Source organism: Neophocaena asiaeorientalis, unplaced genomic scaffold (assembly GCF_003031525.2).
Source record: "Neophocaena asiaeorientalis asiaeorientalis breed wild unplaced genomic scaffold, Neophocaena_asiaeorientalis_V1.1 scaffold70, whole genome shotgun sequence".
NCBI lineage: Eukaryota > Metazoa > Chordata > Mammalia > Artiodactyla > Phocoenidae > Neophocaena > Neophocaena asiaeorientalis.
In genome coordinates this window covers 2,586,758-2,607,468 of record NW_020175410.1, presented here as the reverse complement: position 1 = coordinate 2,607,468, position 20,711 = coordinate 2,586,758, and the positions used below count along the sequence as shown (strand labels likewise).

At 34.5% G+C, this 20,711-nt stretch overlaps 1 protein-coding gene across 6 annotated transcripts in view; it reads right to left on the bottom strand.

Annotated features, from left to right (window-relative positions):
- The window catches only part of DGKB (diacylglycerol kinase beta), a 639,375-nt gene that overhangs the window by 444,569 nt on the left and 174,095 nt on the right, over positions 1–20,711 (bottom strand). For 2 of the 6 annotated variants that reach the window (XM_024767053.1, XM_024767054.1), the window contains one exon: positions 4,919–4,954. The exons of 2 other annotated variants lie outside the window; for them this stretch is intronic. In XM_024767053.1, coding sequence (XP_024622821.1) covers positions 4,919–4,954 — 36 coding nt within the window. The remainder of the gene's footprint in view (positions 1–4,918; positions 4,955–20,711) is intronic. 2 more of the 6 variants (XM_024767055.1, XM_024767058.1) reach the window with 1 other exon arrangement.

Below are 20,711 nucleotides of genomic sequence, written 5' to 3'. Positions count from 1 at the left end.
CTTCACTGTCAGTTTTTTTTTTTTTTTTTTTTTTTTAAGTTTTTGGGCTCTAAATCACAAAATAAATTATTTTGTTATAATTAAGGCAAATTTTATTCTGCTAGATAAATTATCCCAAATATAAAGAGTGGGCTTCCCTGGTGGTGCAGTGGTTGAGAGTCCGCCTGCCAATGCAGGGGACACAGGTTCGTGTCCCGGTCCGGGAAGATCCCACATGCCGCGGAGCGGCTGGGCCCGTGAGCCACGGCCGCTGAGCCTGCGCGTCCGGAGCCTGTGCTCCCCAACGGGAGAGGCCCACGTACCGCAAAAAAAAAAAAAATAAAGAGTTGGAAAATGATTGCTTTAATCAATAGAAATTATTCAAACACTGAAAAGGGGTACTCTAACAAAAAAATCATGAAAGAATATAGAAGATATAACAACAAAATATAAAATACAGTTATTGATATTTCAGCATTTTCAAATATCATCCATTTGTGTTTGCTATGCAGACATTTAAAATATAGAATTCAATGTTTTGTGATCCTTAGACTACAAGTAGAGCAACAGATCTTAACTGGGGAATATATTGTATTAGAATTCCAAAAGAATCATCATCATAATGAACAAAGAAAAGCTGAAAGGCCGTTCACAGAAAACAGAAAGATGAAATAAATGAAATAAAAAGATGTCACTTTAAATATGTGCTCTAAAATAAGTCTTCTTCTATATCATGCTGATTCTCAGAAGCAGGGTATTTGTAAGTTGTTGAAAACTGCTTTCACAAAAGCGATGCTTACCACAATACTTAAGCCTGCTGTTATCGATCACTCACAAACGACAAGCAGCAAGTGATAATTACCTCAAGCACAGGGTTTTCTTCTTTTTGTCCAACCTCAGCATGAGAGACAGGCAGAAGCAAAGCACCACTATTGGTACAAAGCCACAAAGGGTGGGGGTAGGTAGGCGGTGCTTGGCTGCCAAGAGCATCCTTTACTGGAACCCTGGAACTTGCTTTCTCTGCTACTGCACCGCTTGCCCAAATGGAGACTTAGCCCATTCAGCCACTGGATCTAGGCCCCAAGAATTTCCCAAGAACACTAGAATTTTAACCTGAGGAACATATGGATATTCACAATATAAAAGATCTTCCTGAAGCAGGAGTGTTACCATGTTCATCTGGGCTTATACAAGTTATGAGCTCCAAGAAACCAACTTAATGACAGCTGCACCTTTAATTATCGCAACCTTATTATGGGATTTGAACACTGATGAAAAACATTAATTCATTTCAAAAATGGCAAAGGCTTTAAATCTACTAGAAATCCTTAGAAGTTGCAGCGAGACATGGCTGAGTAGCAAAGTAGTCTTGGTTTTTAGAAATACTTTTATAAAGTTTTAAACATAACTATAATAAATGATATAAAGATTTCCATTTCTTTTTAATCAGTTAAATAAGTACTTATTCAAAAACAAAAACAAAAATTACTTTGGGCAGAGATAAAAATATGGGCTTGGAGGCCGAATTCTAGCTTTGTCTCTGTAAAGACTTGGGAAAGTTATTTACTATCTCTAAGCCATCATTTAATTAATCTATAAAATGGGAGGGTTCATGAGATGACAAATGGAGAAAATGTCAATGAAGGTACCAGCATAAATTAGGCACTCAGTAAATGGCAGTAATTTGTAAAATATAAAAGAAATTGGTATGTTTTATCATTAAGTTTAACCCAGGTAAACTGCTTGGATTATAGTAAAGATAGGTATTATGAAGAAGTACTTTATTTAATTTATAGTATTTTATTTGTTTGTCCACTATGTCACCATAACTTGGGATAATTGTTGTGATAATCTGAGTCTTTTTTTGTTTGTTTGTTTGTTTTTGTTTGTTTTTTTTACGGTACGCGGGCCTCTCACTGTTGTGGCCTCTCCTGTTGCGGAGCACAAGCTCCGGACCCGCAGGCTCAGCAGCCACGGCTCATGGGCCCAGCCGTTCCACGACATGTGGGATCTTCCCAGACCGGGGTACGAACCCGTGTCCCCTGCATCAGCAGGCGTACTCTCAACCACTGCACCACCAGGGAAGCCCAATCTGAGTCTTTTGTAGGAGGATAGAAGACAACAAACTAGACAGAGTCAATCCTAGTCTTAACGTACTTGCAGGTACTACTCACCAACTCAGCCTGAAGGTATAATTTACATCTTGATCCACAGCCCTGGTTTTCATACATCGCACATGATGTGCGTATTCTCTCCTAGGATAATTTCATACTGAGTGTGAACCATTTACGAGATTTCTGTTCAAGAAATCCTGATTGGAAGAAATGAAATTTAGGAATGGGAAGGTCCATGCCTAAATCATTTATTTGGGCTGTGTTTACTAGCATATGGTTGGGCCACTATAAAATTATGTGTGAGTGTATGGACCTCAACCTTACTCACTCTCCATTCCCTTTGTAAACTATAATAATTGATGGCCACCATAAGCCGAAGCTTAAAAGCCAAGAGGCAGCTCTCTTGTATATTCGTACTCATCATCTCTTTCTGCCAGTTGAGTTAAATGCTTAACCTAGTGATTTCTATGTAGTCCCCAATCTGTTTATTCAGGTTCTAAGTAGAATTTATTTTATTATTGGTACTGTGGAATTTAATTAGCACTCAAACTATTGAGTTTTGAATGTAAAATAAGTTATTTCCATGAAAAATTACTTGCATCCTTTGGAAAGGCACAATAAAACAAGATTGTGTGTGTGTGTGTGTAGGAAGAGCAGTTAAGTTGGGCTGGACACAATGACTAAAAGATTTGAGAATTAATAATAGAAACAGATTTTTTTTTTTACACTCAAATTGCTTTGCAGATGCCTGTGAGTTTTTCTTATACTTTAAAACAATTGAAAGTAATTGAAAGCAATTACTTTCATTAATAAACAAATATCTTTTCACAAAATAAGGAATGCTTTTGTTATACTTTAAAACAATTGATAATTGAAACTTATCAAGGGTGTTAAGGCTGTGCTATATGCAAGAAAGGGTATATGCCATTTCCAAATAATAGATGTATCCACATAGAAAAGCCCTTGATCCTATGTGAAAAGTTCAGCCAATGAATATACGTTTACATATTTTAAGTAAAATGTTTAAGGTATATACACATTTTTCTATAAGTTCCCCTACATACACTTTAACCACATTTTCAATTAACCAAAAAGCAATTGTTCTTGATGGTGGTATATAAGGCTTCTTGTGTGTGTGTGTGTGTGTGTGTGTGTGTGTGTGTGTGTGTGTGTGTATTCACACAGTCACCCATGTATATATCTATACATGCGCTTAAAGAAATTTTTGGAACAACATAGTTGAAAAAAGCTTATATAATGATTTCGGACACGGTAGAAAGTTTAAGTTAATGTAAACCAATACAGCTTGCCAAAACAAAACAAAACAAACAAAAAACAGTATAGGAAGACTTTTAAAAACTTTATAGCAAAGAGTTTTTCTTGACAAATAAAAAAAGCATGTTTTGAAAACAGCAGTTTTGGTCTATTTATTCAATCTATAATAATACAAATTATTTAATTAAATGTGGGAGATATTTTGAGATTAACAAGTCTAAAGAGCAAACTTTAAATCTCTCAGTTCATCATTGGATGAGCTATGATAGGGGCAAAAATAAACTCAAGGATCTTAACATATAAAGTGAATTCTCTGACACTTAAATAATTAGCCTAAATAATAAACTTTCCTAATACCTTTGTCACCTGAGTGTGTAATTTAACGTCTACTTTATAATAATTATGATAATGATGGTATCAACTGACTTAAAGAATATAAAAACAGTTTAACATCTCTCTTAGAGTAGAAACATTATATTTCAAGCATAGCTCCTAGTATATTTGTAAGTATATCTATGGTTACAAAATGAAATTTTAATGAGGCAGTCTACACTGATTAGAAAACGTTTCATGGGGAAGGAAGAGAGGTTATTACATTTTTGTGCAATTATGTTATCCTCTAAATAAATCATACTCATATAGTATTCACATATTACGAGTAATATTTTCTAAGCAAGCAGATTCAAATTATAAATTGAGGCGAAAGAATACCACCTGAGGATATCCTTTAGAGATAACAGCAATTGAATGGGATATTGTCACAGAACAATGCGGAGGCTTTGCTTAATTAATTAAAAGGTAAAGTTAACACTTTACTGAAAATAAATGTTGTGCCAATGCCTACATTTATTTTCAAAATCAAAGTCATTTACTTTGTGACTATATATATTTTGTGTGTGTGTGTGGTATGCGGGCCTCTCACTGTCGTGGCCTCTCCCGTTGCGGAGCACAGGCTCCGCGGCATGTGGGATCCTCCCGGACTGGGGCACGAACCCATGTCCCCTGCATCGGCAGGCGGACTCTCAACCACTGCGCCACCAGGGAAGCCCTGTGACTATATTTTATTCCATTGACTTTCTATGCAATGTCATATGCTAAGTGATTAATGTAGACCTACTTAAAAGTGATGAGGACTTCAAAGTGAGCAAGAGTTTCTCAATTTTCTATCATTGAAAAAAGCTACATTTTTATGGCTTACAGGAGTAAACTGTTTGGGTTTTCTGCAAGGTTTAAATGTGACAGATAGGAATAATGCTATTCTTACACACTGGTCAAAACTCTGCAAAGTAACCTTTATTTTTTCCTGCATACTTTGTGCCATTTATCTTCTTGTTTCCCTAATGCTTGTCACAAATGTTGATTATAAAGGCTGCAAGTCTATCCCACATGAAAATACAAAGATCCCAATTTCAAATATCAAAATATGAGAAAAAATAAAGCCTACAAATTAATTTTAGTATGTCACTGATACAGCCCAAAATGTTCTTTATAACAATACGAGATGTATAAATGACCTATAATTGCAAGTGTGAAAACCTTTGCTTACGCACCTCAGGGACTGAAACTCCTGAAGTGGGCAGAGTCTGCTGAAAAAAGAGAAGCTCATATTAAAGCTGAACAAAAAAAGTCATACTGAAAACAAGTACCAGTGAAGGTTCTTATATCACTACACACGTGTGAAATAAATGAATACATTACAAACACATTTCCTTGTCATAATTTTTCTGCTTACTTCCATTAATAAACCAAAATCTTTTCATGAAATAAGGAACATTCTAATGCAGAGGCGATTAGACTGTAGAATTACTTATCCAAAATACAATTTCATATACTTAAAGTAGACTAATCTTTGGCCAGCTTCACAGACCTCTCTACAATAATACTGATGTATTACATTCATATTTTGGAATGAGAACTCATCTCCAAGTTCCATTATCCTTCATAAACCATCCTTACTAATATTTTAAGTTGCCCATTTACACAGCCCACCATTTCACTTTGTAGTCCAACTTTCAACCCTTTCTACAAAGGGTTGATATAGACACAGCTTATGGTGCTGATTTTATTTTGTGATACTCTGGAAATAAAAAAAATATATATTCTATTAATAGCAGTAAAAAATAAAAAGATAAATAAGTAGCAAAATTTTACTTGAGAGTAATTATTAAAAGATTAGGTTAAATACACTAAAACCAGTCTTCATGATAGCATGTCTTCAATTACCCACCACCCTTCCTTTTCTAAGTCACATTGGGAAAGTTTTTTTCTGTCAAGAAACAGAAAAGGTTACCAAATTCCAAAAGCCTGCGTCCTGTGGGACTTTATAACATAAAACACAAATTTGGAAGAATAGGTGATAAATCACACTCAATACTAGATAAAGATTTTCCTTGGTTGCAGGGAGGAGGAAAGCTGGATGGGAAGCTAGTCCTTAGACATTGTGTGTCTCTAGAAAGAAGAGAGCAGTCAGTATATTTGAGTTTCCTCTCCTGGACCAAGCTATGTGTGTGAGACTCCCAAAATGAGAATGAAAGATCTGAGAGCACAGTTATTAGCTTACTGCCTTACCCAGTAGAACTCCAGGAAGGCAACAAAACACAAAAGAATAAATAGCTCCATGTGAGGCTTCATGGCTGCTTGTACAGATATGGAGTAGAAGGATCCAATGTACCCAAAAGTAGAACAGAAGGAGAAGTAGTCTAGGGCAACCCTAGAGAAAATTAAAGTGTCCAGGAATACAACTCTATTTGGAATATATTTCCAGGGGCTTCCCTGGTGGCGCAGTAGTTAAGAGTCCACCTGCCGATGCAGGGGACACAGGTTCGTGCCCCGGTCCGGGAAGATCCCACATGCTGTAGAGTCGCTGCGCCCGTGAGCCATGGCCGCTGAGCCTGCGTGTCCGGAGCCTGTGCTCCGCAACGGGAGAGGCCAAAGCAGCAAGAGGCCCGCGTACCGCAAAAAAAAAAAATAAAATAAAAGAATATATTTCCATAATATAAGTAAAAAATTCTGCAGCAACAGATTTTTAGTAAAAAAAAAAATCATGAAGTCTGGGAGGATGAACTTGAGTCAACTAACCCATTAACAGGAGAAGCCTATGAGGGCCATTGCTGTTGTTTCTCAGATGGATTGACAACAGGTTTGGTAGAACTTTCACTGAAAGCTTCTGATGTCAGTAATATTCTGGATTTCTGAGTCCAAGTCAGCCTATATAACACCTGGGGCAATGGGTGGTGGGGAAAATGTTTGCGTTTGCTTCAGTCGGGACCAGCTCAAAGCATTTTGTCAGCCTCCTTTCCTTCTTATTTCTTGGTTGAAGCTTAGACCTAAATAAACATTTAAAGACATGAATGTAGCCCTTCCATCTTTATCATAATATACAAATATTTGATCTCCTCAAATCCAGATTAAGTGCCTTATGCTATCCCATCCCATTGACCAGGGACTCTCAAGCAATCAAACTAAGATGCCCATCAGGCAGTTTCTAGGGCATGAGTCTCAGATGCCTTCTATCTTGGGAAGCGTCAATGCTCACTGTGCATATGTCTGTACAGAGCAAGTCAATAGAAAGCCAAGTGAAAAGACTATAGTTACCAAATGATTCAGACTAACAACCAACTGCAGTGCAAGGACTTCAAATAGCATAGCTCCTATCCACCCCACCACTACCACCAAAAAAAAAATAATAATAAATCAATCAATAAAGGATATTTTTGAGCTAATTATGGGCATATGATATCGACAGAATAACTACTGATATTATGGAATAGTTAATATTTTCAGGTGTGATAACACTTGTAAATGTATAGAAAATTGTTATCTTAGAATGTGCCTGCTGATGTTGTGTCATACTACCTGCAATTTACTTTCAAAAGGTCCAACTTATTATATATTATGTGTATATTGTAAAAATGTATATATATGCATACATAGTCATATATATACATATATATATATAAAGAATGATTGAAAAATAATAATTAGTTCATATAAGTTGAGGATATACTGCATTCACTGTATTTTGTTTGAGAATTTTTGTAATGAAATTTGGGAGGAAAACTGATCTCCCTTTCTAACTTTTTTATACATCCTTTTATGCCTAAAAGAGTGCAAAAATGTGTCTACAACGAAATAAAATATATGTGTGTGTGTGTGTGTGTGCGCGTGCGTGTGTGTGTGTGTGTATGTGTGTATTGGGTTGGCCAAAAACTTTGTTCGGGTTTTTCCGTAACATCTTATAAAGAAATATAGGTAAGCATCTAGCTTGCTGGGAAAAAGCAGCAGAGAGAGACAGAGAGGGACCATTTGAAAATAAATGATAAAAGGGGTTCCTTAAAAAAATAATGTTTCAGATGAGGCAGAAGTTCATATAGTCAGGTATTAGCCTTTTCCAAATCTGTTCATTTTGAGGGAGTGTCTAATGATGGAAAAAGAGTTCTGAGTTTTTATTCACAGGGGTTTCAAGTGCAAAAATATACAGGGGCCAAGAAGGTAATACAAATGGGCCCAATGCCACGAAAAGGCAAAGACTGTGCCAAGTTGGATAATAAAAATCCCACTTTAAGACATCCCTTACAGAAACACGATGGGATGAAATTGAAGCCTGGCTGCCATGTTGCTACCACTTTCATAGAGAATCTGTAATTTACAGATATTCATGTTTGCAGCCTTCGTTTTTCTCAGAGTAGTGGTGATGTGAATTATCTACAGAGAGAGCGAGCGAAATTGGCAGAGAGGTAGCAAGATGAAGAAAGTAAGAAAATAGTAGAGATTTTGTCACTACTTCTCTGAGAATGGGAAAGCAGCTGATGAGTAACAGGATCAAGCGAAATTAAGGGCTCAGCTGGAACTAGAAGTAATAAATATGTAAGAGAGAAAGCCACCAGCTCTGAGAATTTCTCCAGTAATCCTCAGCCGTCTGAGAGCAACACTAGAAATTCATTCCAAGAATAAGGGGGATGAAAAGAACATATATATGAGCTCACTTTCAATCAAGATATGTAGGCAAAGAGTATACATTAAATTAACATGCTCATCAGTAGCCTAACCCTGAGTTACAAAAAGAAAACCACGGCATCTGGGCAAAAGAAAAAGAAGCAAGTTGACAGAAAACAAATTCAGAAATTACATACTTCTTTTTTATTCTACCATGTATGCTTTTTAAATATCTAGGATGAACAGAGTAAATGTTTCAGTTTTTTGAAAATTATCACGTGTGTAATTCTAAATGTAATGTATTTTTAATCAGAATTAATACAGGAAGTGTGTATTTTTTATTTAATCAAATGTGAGGTGTGACTACAGAGGAATGTGATTGATTTTATTTAATCAGTATCATTTTAATATTAAATAGAATACACAGTACAGATAATTAGTTTAAAAGATGCATTTGCCTTCAGGGCACTTATTAAGTTTAACCTAATATCAAGAATTTTTAAAAGTCTTATTATTCTTAAGTATTGAGATATCTCTTGTCTTCATATTTCCTAACATGTAATCATTTTAAATTGACAATTTAATTCAACTTGTCATAGGACAAAGAAAAAAATCTTTGATGGAGAGATTATTAGAGGTTTGACTTAGTTTAACTATAATAAGAGTATAGTACTCACATTAAAAGGGTCATCAATTATTTCAAGAAAAATGAACAGAATTATACCTTCTACCTATATAAGGATGTTCATATTTTTAAAAAATTGCTTTCATGTTTATGGTCTCATTTAATCCTCCCAACAAAACAAGAAATCCCATTTTCCAGATTGGAAAACTGAGAATCAGAAAGTTTAGATGACTAGCCAAGAAAATTAAGTTAGTGGCAGAATCCAAATCTATTGCTTCCCTTTGCAGGCTTCATTTATTAAAAGAACAGCAGGGTTCAACAAGAACTTTTTTTCAAAGGTTTCTTTTTAGCCATGTCTCATTTTTTAAGCGATCTGGAAATAAAATTAGTTTAAATGTTGATGAACACTCCAAATATTTAGAAACCACAAAGTATTACCGGTTCTGACAGGCTTGGATATCAGTATGCAGTAGCTGAATACAATAACTCCAGTGCCATGATAAACGTAAACTGGCCAAATGAAACTATTTAAAATAGCTTCTTTTCCTTATATAACTGGATATCCCTGGCATTAAAAAAAGTGAGAGACAGAAAAGCAGGTTTGGGAAAAGAACAACTGTCTTCCTAAAATGGTGCACTGCCTCAGTGTAAGAGGGGAAGCTGTTCCTTCCTCACACATGATAATAAAATGTATCCAGGGCATCTCTAGGTATAGAAACTAAATACATATTTGGTTTCCATGAATTTTATTTTTACATTGAAGCTTCATAATTTCTTTAACCTTTTATGATTTCACACATCCTTAAGTGTGTACACCCACACATCTGAACACAATACAAATTTTAAAAAGAAATGGATCAGAAGTGATTTTTATACTACTATTGCATTTATTAACATCTTTAATCAAAGGTTATTTCAGTGTATGACAAGTGTATCAATTAGAAGAAACATAAATTATTTTTCTTTTCAACTGGTCCTTGACATATCTAATAAATATGTGCGGGCGAGGGTTGGATTGGGAGTTTGGGACTAGCAGATGCAAACTATTATATAGAGAACAGATAAAAAGCAAGATCCTACTGTATAGCACAGGGAACTATATTCAATATCCTGTAATAGATTGCCAACAAACACATGGAAGGATGCTCAACATCTCTAATCATTAGAGAAATGCAAATCGAAACTACAATGAGGTTATCACCTCACACCAGTCAGAATGGCCACCATCAAAAAATCTACAAACAATAAATGCTGGAGAGGGTGTGGAGAAAAGGGAACCCTCTTGCACTGTTGGTGGGAATGTAAATTGATACAGCCACTATGGAGAACAGTATGAAGGTTCCTTAAAAAACTACAAATAGAACTACCATATGACCCAGCAATCCCACTACTGGGCATATACCCTGAGAAAACCATAATTCAAGAAGAGACATGTACCACAGTGTTCATTGCAGCACTATTTACAGTAGTCAGGACATGGAAGCAACCTAAGTGTCCATCAACAGATGAATGGATACAGAAGACGTGGCACATATATACAATGGAATATTACTCAGCCATAAAAAGACACGAAATTGAGTTATTTGTAGTGAGGTGGATGGACCTAGAGTCTGTCATACAGAGTGAAGTAAGTCAGAAAGAGAAAAACAAATACCGTATGCTAACACATATGTATGGAATCTAAAAAAAAAACATGGTTCTGATGAACCTAGGGGCAGGACAGGAATAAAGATGCAGACCTAGAGAATGGACTTGAGGACACGGGGAGGGGGAAGGGTAAGCTGGGATGAAGTGAGAGAGTAGTATATATACTGACATATATACACTACCAAATGTAAAATAGATAGCTAGTGGGAAGCAGCTGCATGGCACAGGGAGATCAGCTCGGTGCTTTGTGACCACCTAGAGGGGTGGGATAGGGAGAGTGGGAAGGAGATGAAAGAGGGAGGAGATATGGGGATATATGTGTATGTATAGCTAATTCACTTCGTTATACAGCAGAAACTAACACAACATTGTAAAGCAATTATACTACAATAAAGATGTTAAAAAAATAATAAAATGGAAAAAAATTAAAAAATAAAAATGCCTTTTAAGGGCTTAAATACAAAATCCTGTAATAAACCATAAGGGAAAAGCATATGACAAAGAATATATATATTGAATATATTGAATATAATGAATATATATATAACTAAATATATATATATTGAATCACCTTGCTGTACACCAGAAACTAAAACAGCATTGTAAATCAACTATACTTCAATAAAAAATTGTTTTAGAAAATACACATATTGTAATCTTATCCAGCATCCTTTGCCTAACCACTTCTCACTGGAGCCAAATTTTGAAGTTTGCACCAACATAAGTTGAAAGATAAAAAACATTTTTAACTGAGATGATTTCACTACTCTTATAACTGCTCACAAAAATGTTCTATTCTTACTCTTGTTACTGTGATTGTTTATACATATTTGCAGAGTTTCGTTCAGGAGATACTGAAGAGAAGGGCGTGTGAAGCTCCCTCCTTAACAGCTCCCTCAACATTCACGTCTCTGTCCAGAAAGAAAGCACCTTGAACCGTCAGGCAAAGTACAATGGACATTTGGAGACTTAGGTGGTGCCAAATGTTTTCAATAAAAATATGTTTAAAAGTGATATTAAAATCATTTCAAACACAGATTTCTACATATAAAAGCAATCAGCAAGAATAATGTTATTGTCTTGCCTACTTGATTATCTAGTGAAATAAAGCCATTAGAAATGTTATCTTACTTGGTTAGGTCTCGTAAAATTTTCAGAAGCCAATATGGTTACAGAAGTTTTCTTCAATTTCTTTCTGGCTGTGATCCACAATAAATATTTGTATATTTACACACTTGTAAAATAATTTCACAAAGACCACTTACGCAGTGTGTGCCACTCTCTGATCTATTATTCTCTTTTTTCATTTCTATTCTCCTCTACTTTACTTCATTATTTTTCTTCCCATTCCTTTTTTGAAGGTATAGAGCCCCTAAATTTATTTCATACCTCACCAATTTCTTTTGGGGGAGGGGGTGGCAGCACAAACATAAAAGATAAGTTTAAAACATGGGATTCAGGGTAAGGCAGGTATTGCTTCTGACACTTGCAGGTTCTGTGACTTTAGGTAAATTTCTTAATCTCTCTAAGTTTCTTACTCTCTTCAAATGTAGAGGGAGTATCATAATTATACCTACCATTAGAATTAAAAGGATGTCTAGCTAATAAATTCTCAATAAATGGTAATTGTTTTATTAACTGTAGAACCCAAATATTTCCACTGCCTGCTTAGGGCTCAGCAAGAAAGGACTGACTGCACTTTCTTCATCTGAAAATATTTTTGTTGCTAATAAGGAGGGACCCCACATATTTATCTTTTAATGAAAGCATCTATGTGAGGGCTATTAGAAGAGACAGAAGGAAGGAAAGGGAGGGAGTGGGGAGAAGAGATCAAAGCCAGAAAGCAATGAACCAAAAGGAGAGGGGGAGCGGAGAGGCTTAGAAGAGGGTGGGAAGAAGACAGTCTCCTTAATCTTACAGACTGTCTCTTCCAAAATCTGAGCAAAGGAAACAATGAGTAAAGGAAAGATGGGAGTCAATATTTAGACCATGGCTTTAGTTTTGTGTTTGAAGTACTGCAGAATTCTTAAATATCAGATTCAGATAATTCCAAAATGCATTTCAAAATGAAACATACACATCATTATTTTTTCATATTATTCTTTGGAACTCTTATTTTACAAATAGATAATTAAGAGTTACCTATTTATGGGTATGTGTGTGTATATATAATTGTTTGTGAATTTTGGGCACAGGAGTCCAAATGCAGTCGGTGGTTTGAAATAAAAAAGCACCCAAATAGAATAGATTAGTACCTACTGAATTTACATTCATAAAATGAATCAATAATACTCCCTGCTATGCCTATTTTTTCTCTCAACAAATATACGAACCTGTTCTAGAAATGTACCATTGTATCGTTAGTGTACCACTGCTTTCTAAAATACAGAAAAATCACTGAAGGTAATGAAAGAATATTAAAAATAATATTTAGAATTAAAGTATTATGCTGCTAAGTTTTCATTTTCATCAATCTTGGAAAAGACTTTGAATTTAAAAACTAATAAGTTATAATGAGATTTGTTCTCATCCTTTGCCCCTCTAAATATCCACTGATCTCACACCAAAGCATTTTCTAACCAGGTTAAAGTCCAATTGTGTACTCACATTAGGCTTAGATTCAATTGACTTAAAATTTTACACTGACTGCCAGTCAACCTTATCATGAACTTTCATTATGTGCATGTAATTAATTGGGTCCAACGAACAATATCAGTACTGAGTTATAGACTCTTTTCCCCCGACCATATAATTAGAATATAATTACCCACAGGATATCAGAATGATGCAAAACCTTTCCTCTAAATGCGCCCTCATTAGGAAACAAGTCTCAATGTACATTTATTCAATCAGTGTGAATTAATTAAAATGTTACTGAAATAAAAGAGGGCAGCGATAAAGAGTATCTGATATCTATTAAGAGACTATCACTTGAGATCTGCATGCACAGTTTATATTTAAACCCATTTAGCTCAAGTAGGAGCTTTGCCACGTAATGTTACATATATCCAGTATGCTAGGAAATCTGAGTAAATGAGTCAGTGTGTGCCATTGTTTTTGAAGAGAACATAATACACAATGAATACAAACATCTTAAAGAATCTGGGTAGAATTCCAAAGGCCCCACCACTCCCTGATGAATCTACAAATTTGTTACCATCAAATGGAACATATTTGGTGGACAAAAGTCATTTTTACTTGAAGTATTCAGGTAATCAGTTGTTCATCTCATACCTTTTTATTACAAGTCTGACCTATTTATTCTGATCTGGCTTAGGACATGATGGTTGGGAAAGTCTAGACTTACCAAAGCACTAACTACTTTTTTTTTTGTTAATTGAGAAAATAGCCTCAATTACTCAGGTTAGATCAAGTGATGTCAATCGCATATTTTCTTTAAGCAGAAGGTTCTTATGCACCTAAGAATATATTCCTTTTAACAGTATGCATGGTATCATACCACACATTCCAATTACACAAAACACGGAAAAAATAGTAAATGCATAAGGAAGCCATAGGACATATGATCCACGTCCCATGGGAAGCTGCCGATTCACATAAAATCATTCTTCCTAAAAGCTATTTATCTTGGTTTCTTTAAACCTGTCATATTGTCATATGCAATAACATTTTATTGAATAAATAAATAACCATAATACAAAGGAATACTCAGCATTATTCAAGAGCGATATCATAAACAGTAGAAAAAAATTTAAAGCTATGTAGCATCTCTGTATAGTAAGATATACAGAGAATTTCAAACTTTCTATGTTGTTGCATAATTCTCCAGACATCTTTAGCTTTAGAAGTAGGTTTTATAAAACTTTATTCTGGTAATCAAAATTTGGTATTCATACTTATAAATAAATATGCAGTGGAAATTCTGAATGAGCTCTAAGATAAATTAAGCCGTCTACAAATTACTCTTTTTAATATATGCCTTAGAAGCAAACTCCAACCAATCTGTCAATTATTGCTAATTATTGCTTGTTTTTAAAGAAATTTTAACTCCATAAAGTTGTATATTCTTAAACGTTCTCAATGTATGTTATATTTACAAAATGGTATAATGTTTCTTTCAGATATTAGATTGGTCTTAGGCAAGACCAAAAACTGAAAGAAATAATGAACACACTCTTGCTAAGCAAGAAGGGAGATTACTGCAGACAGGTTTGATTTATTTTGAACATGAAAAGTTTTTTTAGAACTTCAGTAACAAAGACATGCAACTATAGTTCCTTGCTGAAAATGCTGTGATTTGACTAACATTAACTAAAGTACCACATTTACTAATGGTAATCACCACAAAAAGAACAAAAACATTTCTAATATAATACGAACAGTTTTAAAATTGCATCTTGTAGTAAACATCAACTTTCATTTTCTGAGAATTAAGAGAGTATTTATAATATTTCACATGGACTACTGTATTACTTAATCTATATTTTTAAAAATCTGGTTTTAAATATAATTTAATATCCAGAGGAAAATGTCTTAATTCTCCCCAGAATTTTGAACTGTTCATTTAAACTCTCTAGCTGCAATACCACTTTCTTTTAAATATTAGGCATTTTACAGTACCATCTATTGGATACTTTATACTACTGCAACAACATAACAATCACAAGCTTTTCAAAATTTAGTAATAAGTATAAAATACTTCAAATGCTACTCCGGAAACTAAACACAATGCTAATTTGACATTCATTAACATTATCTCATCATTATACACTTTAAACTCAATTGTATTAGCCTATAACAATAAAATTCAATTATCATGGGTTATCAATGACTTTAAAAACATAAGCTTCCCTGTTGCATATTCATTTTGGTTTGTATTTAATATTTATATCACTGTCTGATGTATTTTCTTCTTGACTCAGGAAAAAGAGCGATGACTGTTGGAGTAAAAGAGCTGACTAAATGTTATTCATTAACTCAGGAAATATTTGTTGAGCACCTACTTCACGTCAAATTGAATTAGGTGTAGTATGTTGGCTTTCAGATCTCTGTGGAATACCCAAGAGGAAATTTACAACATGATGCTGAGTATTCGGATCTAGAGGGTTTAAGGGAGAACAAGCTTAGATATATTCAAAGGTGGTAATTGTAGCCATGAAATTGTACAAGGTAATTTATACAGAGCATAATGACATTAGAATATAGTTAAAAAATGGAAACCTAAACATATTTAAGAACAGAAAGAGGTCTAGGAGTTTAGCAATACGGATAGTGTGGCCAAAGAGGTAGAAGAAAAGCTAGTAGAAATGTCTTAGATGACAGACATATGAGACCAGACATTTCAAATACTCTCAAATGCTGCAGGGGATTCAAAAAAGATCATTCTTGGAAAGGATGTCTAGTAGATGCTTCTGGTATTCCAAGGCAGATCCTTAGTTACCTGGCCAGGGCATCTACCCTCAGCTGCTCTGAGTGTCGAGTGCTGAGAACTCCCATCTGTCCCATTTTCTGCAGAATTAGCCTTTGCTCACTGCAGCAGGCTCTCCAGGGAGCACCACCTATCCTGCAGGAGGCCACGGCTAATAATGACTGACACGGGTTACAAAAATGCCAGCCCCTTGTTTTAAGTTGAGAAAAATCCTATGGTATGATTTTGTTCCAGAGCCCCCAAGGTTTAGGCCAAGGCTTAAACTCTCTCTGTGACCACTTCTTTGCTCAAAGCCTGCCTCTTTCCTCTTCTGCTTCCTCCTCCCTTAAAGATTTTCTTTTTAAAATAAAGAAACATTCCTCTCTTTATATATCACACATAACTAAATCCCGGTTCATGTTCTACTCCTTGGGAATCCAACTAAAAAGAGTGCCATTGGATTTAGGATGGATGGCCAGAATAGTTTCAGACTCATTTTACAGTCAGAAATTAGAATAATGTGGGCTGAAGAGAAAGGAGGAAATTTGACACAGCGAAGGTATCTTTACACCTGCATATACTTATGGCTACATTAAGAGGCAGGCAAAGACCACATCATACACAAATATTGAAAATAACGCTGTACAGGAGAAAGAACAATCCTTCCTCTGGTATGGGTTCTTTGACAGACAAGTAACTAAGGGTATAAACAGAGAAGTTCAAGCCCTGGACTCAAATTATAGTGCTGTCAAATGCTACCTAATATGAGCATGTTGGACTATACCTTGTTTGAGTTTTTTTCAATTGGAAGCTCACAGATCAGTATATTAACAGATTGTGACTAATGCCATAAAGGGAGAAAAATGGGGAGTTCTAGGAGAGAGAGGGGCAGAAAATGCTCAAATGAAAGAAACTGGAGGAATGTAGGCCTTGGATGACTCAAGGATGTTGGAGAACTGGTAACCAAATGAAATAACTTGAGAATATTGGTGGTTGGGATGAAATAGGAGTAATGTCATAGGGAATAGAACACTAGGTGATCAGCTGTATTCCTCCAGAATTTGGGTTTCCTTGGGCAAATGAGAAGGAATTGGTGAAAGCTCCTATGAGTATTAGGAACAGAATTTAAAATGATAGATTTTATCATCTAGACTGAATAGCAAGGAGTGGGCATGGAGGTCTCCCATAGAACTAAACTATCCTTATTCCATATAAAGGGAAAAGGGGTTGAACTAAGGAATGAACACAGGATTGAGCCAAAAATCACTTCACTATGCATGAAACTGCTGTATGGACAAAAAGTTATATATAAATTCATTCTGGCTCAGGTTTCAAGTGAAATTTGAGAATAGACAAGTTATATTTAATAGTAAAACAGAGGAAAGCATGTATCTAAATACTCCATGAGCACCACCATTTCACCTGGAATCATTAAAACCACAAAGGTTACCTTTGCAAGGCAGAATTTATTCTTAAGTGTCTAGTGGTGAAGGGACTCATTTTTACTGAACTCAAAATTTAAAACTTAGAAGATGTGAATGATATAAAGCATTTATTTCTACTGTAATGAAACCAGATCTGGATAATTGCCCTGCACTAACCCCAATCTTTCTTTGGGGGGTATAAGCAGAAATACCAACACAAAGGTATACTTGGGAGTTTTTATGACAGTTTGGGGCCATTTGGTCTTACCAACGTTTAATGAGAATAGCCAATTTTGTACATCCTTGTCAACACTGAGTATTATCATTTTAAAAATATTTGCCAAAATGGAAGGAAAAAGTTTATTTCATTTTTCAGTTTGATAGTCTTGAATATTTATAAGCTTTAGGTTTTAAAACTATTTTTTAGTTATTTGCATTAATATTACAAAACAGGGCTTTTTTGTTATAATGCTTATGTTTATCTTGATTTGTAAATTTTGGTCTTTACCATTTTCTAAAGAAACTTTTGATTGGCCAAAGCTGTCAACTTTTTATTTCTCTTTTTAGGAGAAAAGATAAAAAGGCCTTCTAAAGGCAAAAATTAAATCTTCAATCCATGTTTGATTTATTTTGGAATAGGTATGAAGCAGAATTTATCTTAATTTAGCTTCCCATATGGTTATACAGTAATCTCAACTCCCCTAATCTCCACTAGCCCCTACCAGATTTGATATGCGACCTTCATCATATAGCATACGATTACATAGAGTTTAATATGTTTTAGACTTTCTACCAGTTCTTTGTATCTCCTAGAGCCACTATTACATCATTTTGATCACTGTAGCTTTAGTAAACATATTCTTAACATTTGTTAAAACAGGTCTTTTCTTACTACTCTTCTTTCTCAGAATTTACGTTTGTGTACATTTATTCTTCCAGGCAAACTTTGGAATAATTTTGTCAAGCAAAAAATATTACATGGAAATTGAATTAAGTAGATGAGTGAATGTGAAGAAATGTAGGTCCTTTTTAGTTCAACTTGATTTTCTTCAGTATACTTAGACTTAAGAGAATACTTTTAATTTTTTGTTTAGGGGTAGCAAGGTCTCCTTCCACCTTGTTTTCATTCTCCTTTGTACTATAGGAGATTTTCTTAACCTTCTCCTCCAAATACTGATTCAGTTGTTCTCAATGCTGATCTTTCCCTATGCAGATACTGATACATTTTAGTTTCTGATAAGGCTTCACTTTTTTCTCTACATTCTTAACCTTCTAGATATCCCTTTCAAATCAGTATACTGTGAAAGAGATGTTTTCTTTAGTATTCTTGGTCATGTAAAATTATTAACATTTTCACCTGCTTGCTGCAATGAATCTTCATGTATGACATCCTTCTAACTTTTAACTGCTATGCATGTTTCTTTGTTTTCTTGTTGCAGAATTATTACTATTTTATTTTGGCAATAGGTACTTATTTACACTAAAATGCACTTTGGCCATAAGCCATCAGTCTGCATGACAGTTGTTATAAAAAAGCAAAACCAAAGGAAACAAGTACTATACCAATTAGAGCAATATTATTGAAGTGTAGTCCTGTACCAATACAACTTCACATTGAAGAAATGAATCTCGGGTCTTAGTAATAACAGTAACACGAAAAAAGTGTTCCTCTAAGTGAATGGTTTTTTTTAAGCTGTGAGTCTTCACAACTTAAAACAATTGTCAAGCCAATATTTCCCCCCTTTTCCAAAGGCTACTAAGAAACTCAGGGACAAATTTGCAAACCACCTCTGTCAACTATTTAGGATACTGTGATATGAATTTCTAAGTCTAACTTAATTTTGGCACAAACGTATTATGTTTTATATTGCTGCTTATTGTATATTCACATAAGCTGCCTTGAAAATTGTTGGTAAGAAGTTGTAGAATAACAATTCACTAATAGATAATCTTGCCTCCTCACTTTTGAATCAGACATATATGATACCCTTTATTTTGTTTGAGTTTATTTTATAGATTTTAAATTTTGAATATTTTTAATCCTTCTTTAGATAATGCTTATTTTTGTCTACATGTTTTAGATCTCTATCACATTTTCACTTAGCTGAACTTCCAGTTTATGTCATAGCCTTTTGTTTTTGACCTTCTGTAAATCATGACAAAACCAAGAACATACATGTTTCTTTCCTTAAAAAATTATTATAACTTGCTCTGGATACAGCAACATTTTAAGCATAAATTATCATACAAACTTGTAGGAATATTTTTTTAGCCTATTAAAAAATAAACTAAAACTTCTATTTAGAGTCCTAAAAATAGAATTCTATTATATTCATTAGGTAAAAAGTATCATTAGCCATGATATATGAACTTATTCTTTTATATTAGATCCTGCTTATGGGTATACATATTCTATATAATATAGCCTAGGTTAGCATAAAGATGGGCTATAAACCAATAAAACCAATCTAATTAAGACAATGTAACAGATAAATGGTTCATCTCACAATGCAGATGATGGAATCATCACTTAGTGGTGCTGGGGCGTTTTCAGATTTCTTTTACTATGTGCCTTTAAAGTGTATGTACATGGAAGACTATGCCCAACCAAAATGGATCTACACATATTTTATAAACATTATCGCTCTTTAGTGCTGAATATATCCTTCATTGGATTTTGAAGCAGAAAATGATAGGCAAAAAAATAGAACATTAAGAATTTAATTCTACATACTTAAAAAAATAAATAAAAAGCAGGTATCCTTTATGTATAATACCATGAAATTGAGTCTGAGTTAGAGTTTCAAAATATGGGGAAAAAATGAGATTCCTTCTTGCCTATCATTACTCTGATGACAATTATGAATTGATCTATAATGAATATTAATTAAATGAATATTAAGTAATGACATTGATGAAACATTATTGAGCACTGACAATGTGCTTTATCCCACTCTTTAGACAAAAAAGAAAATTGCATAGGCACAAACCCATGGTACCTTACATAAAGAATTTTCAAGAAAATAGATGACTTCAGTTACTATGGTTAAGGTTAAAGAGGTAAATGGAAAAGAAGAGTGAAGCAGCTGAAATGGATGTTAAATAAAACCTGAAGCTCAGTGCGGCAAGTCACAACCTTAGCCAACTGTTCACACCTCTCCACCAGGCTCTCCTCACTTCTGGGAGCTCTCTAACTAGTTCAGGAAATAAGGTTACTGAGAATTCAATATCCAACTTTCAGAATTACAGAGAATTCGAATATCTCCCTCCCTCTTTTAATTAGCTGATGTTTGGTATTGAAGTTGTCATTATTAACTGTTGCTTGTTAGGGTTAAGTGAAAGAT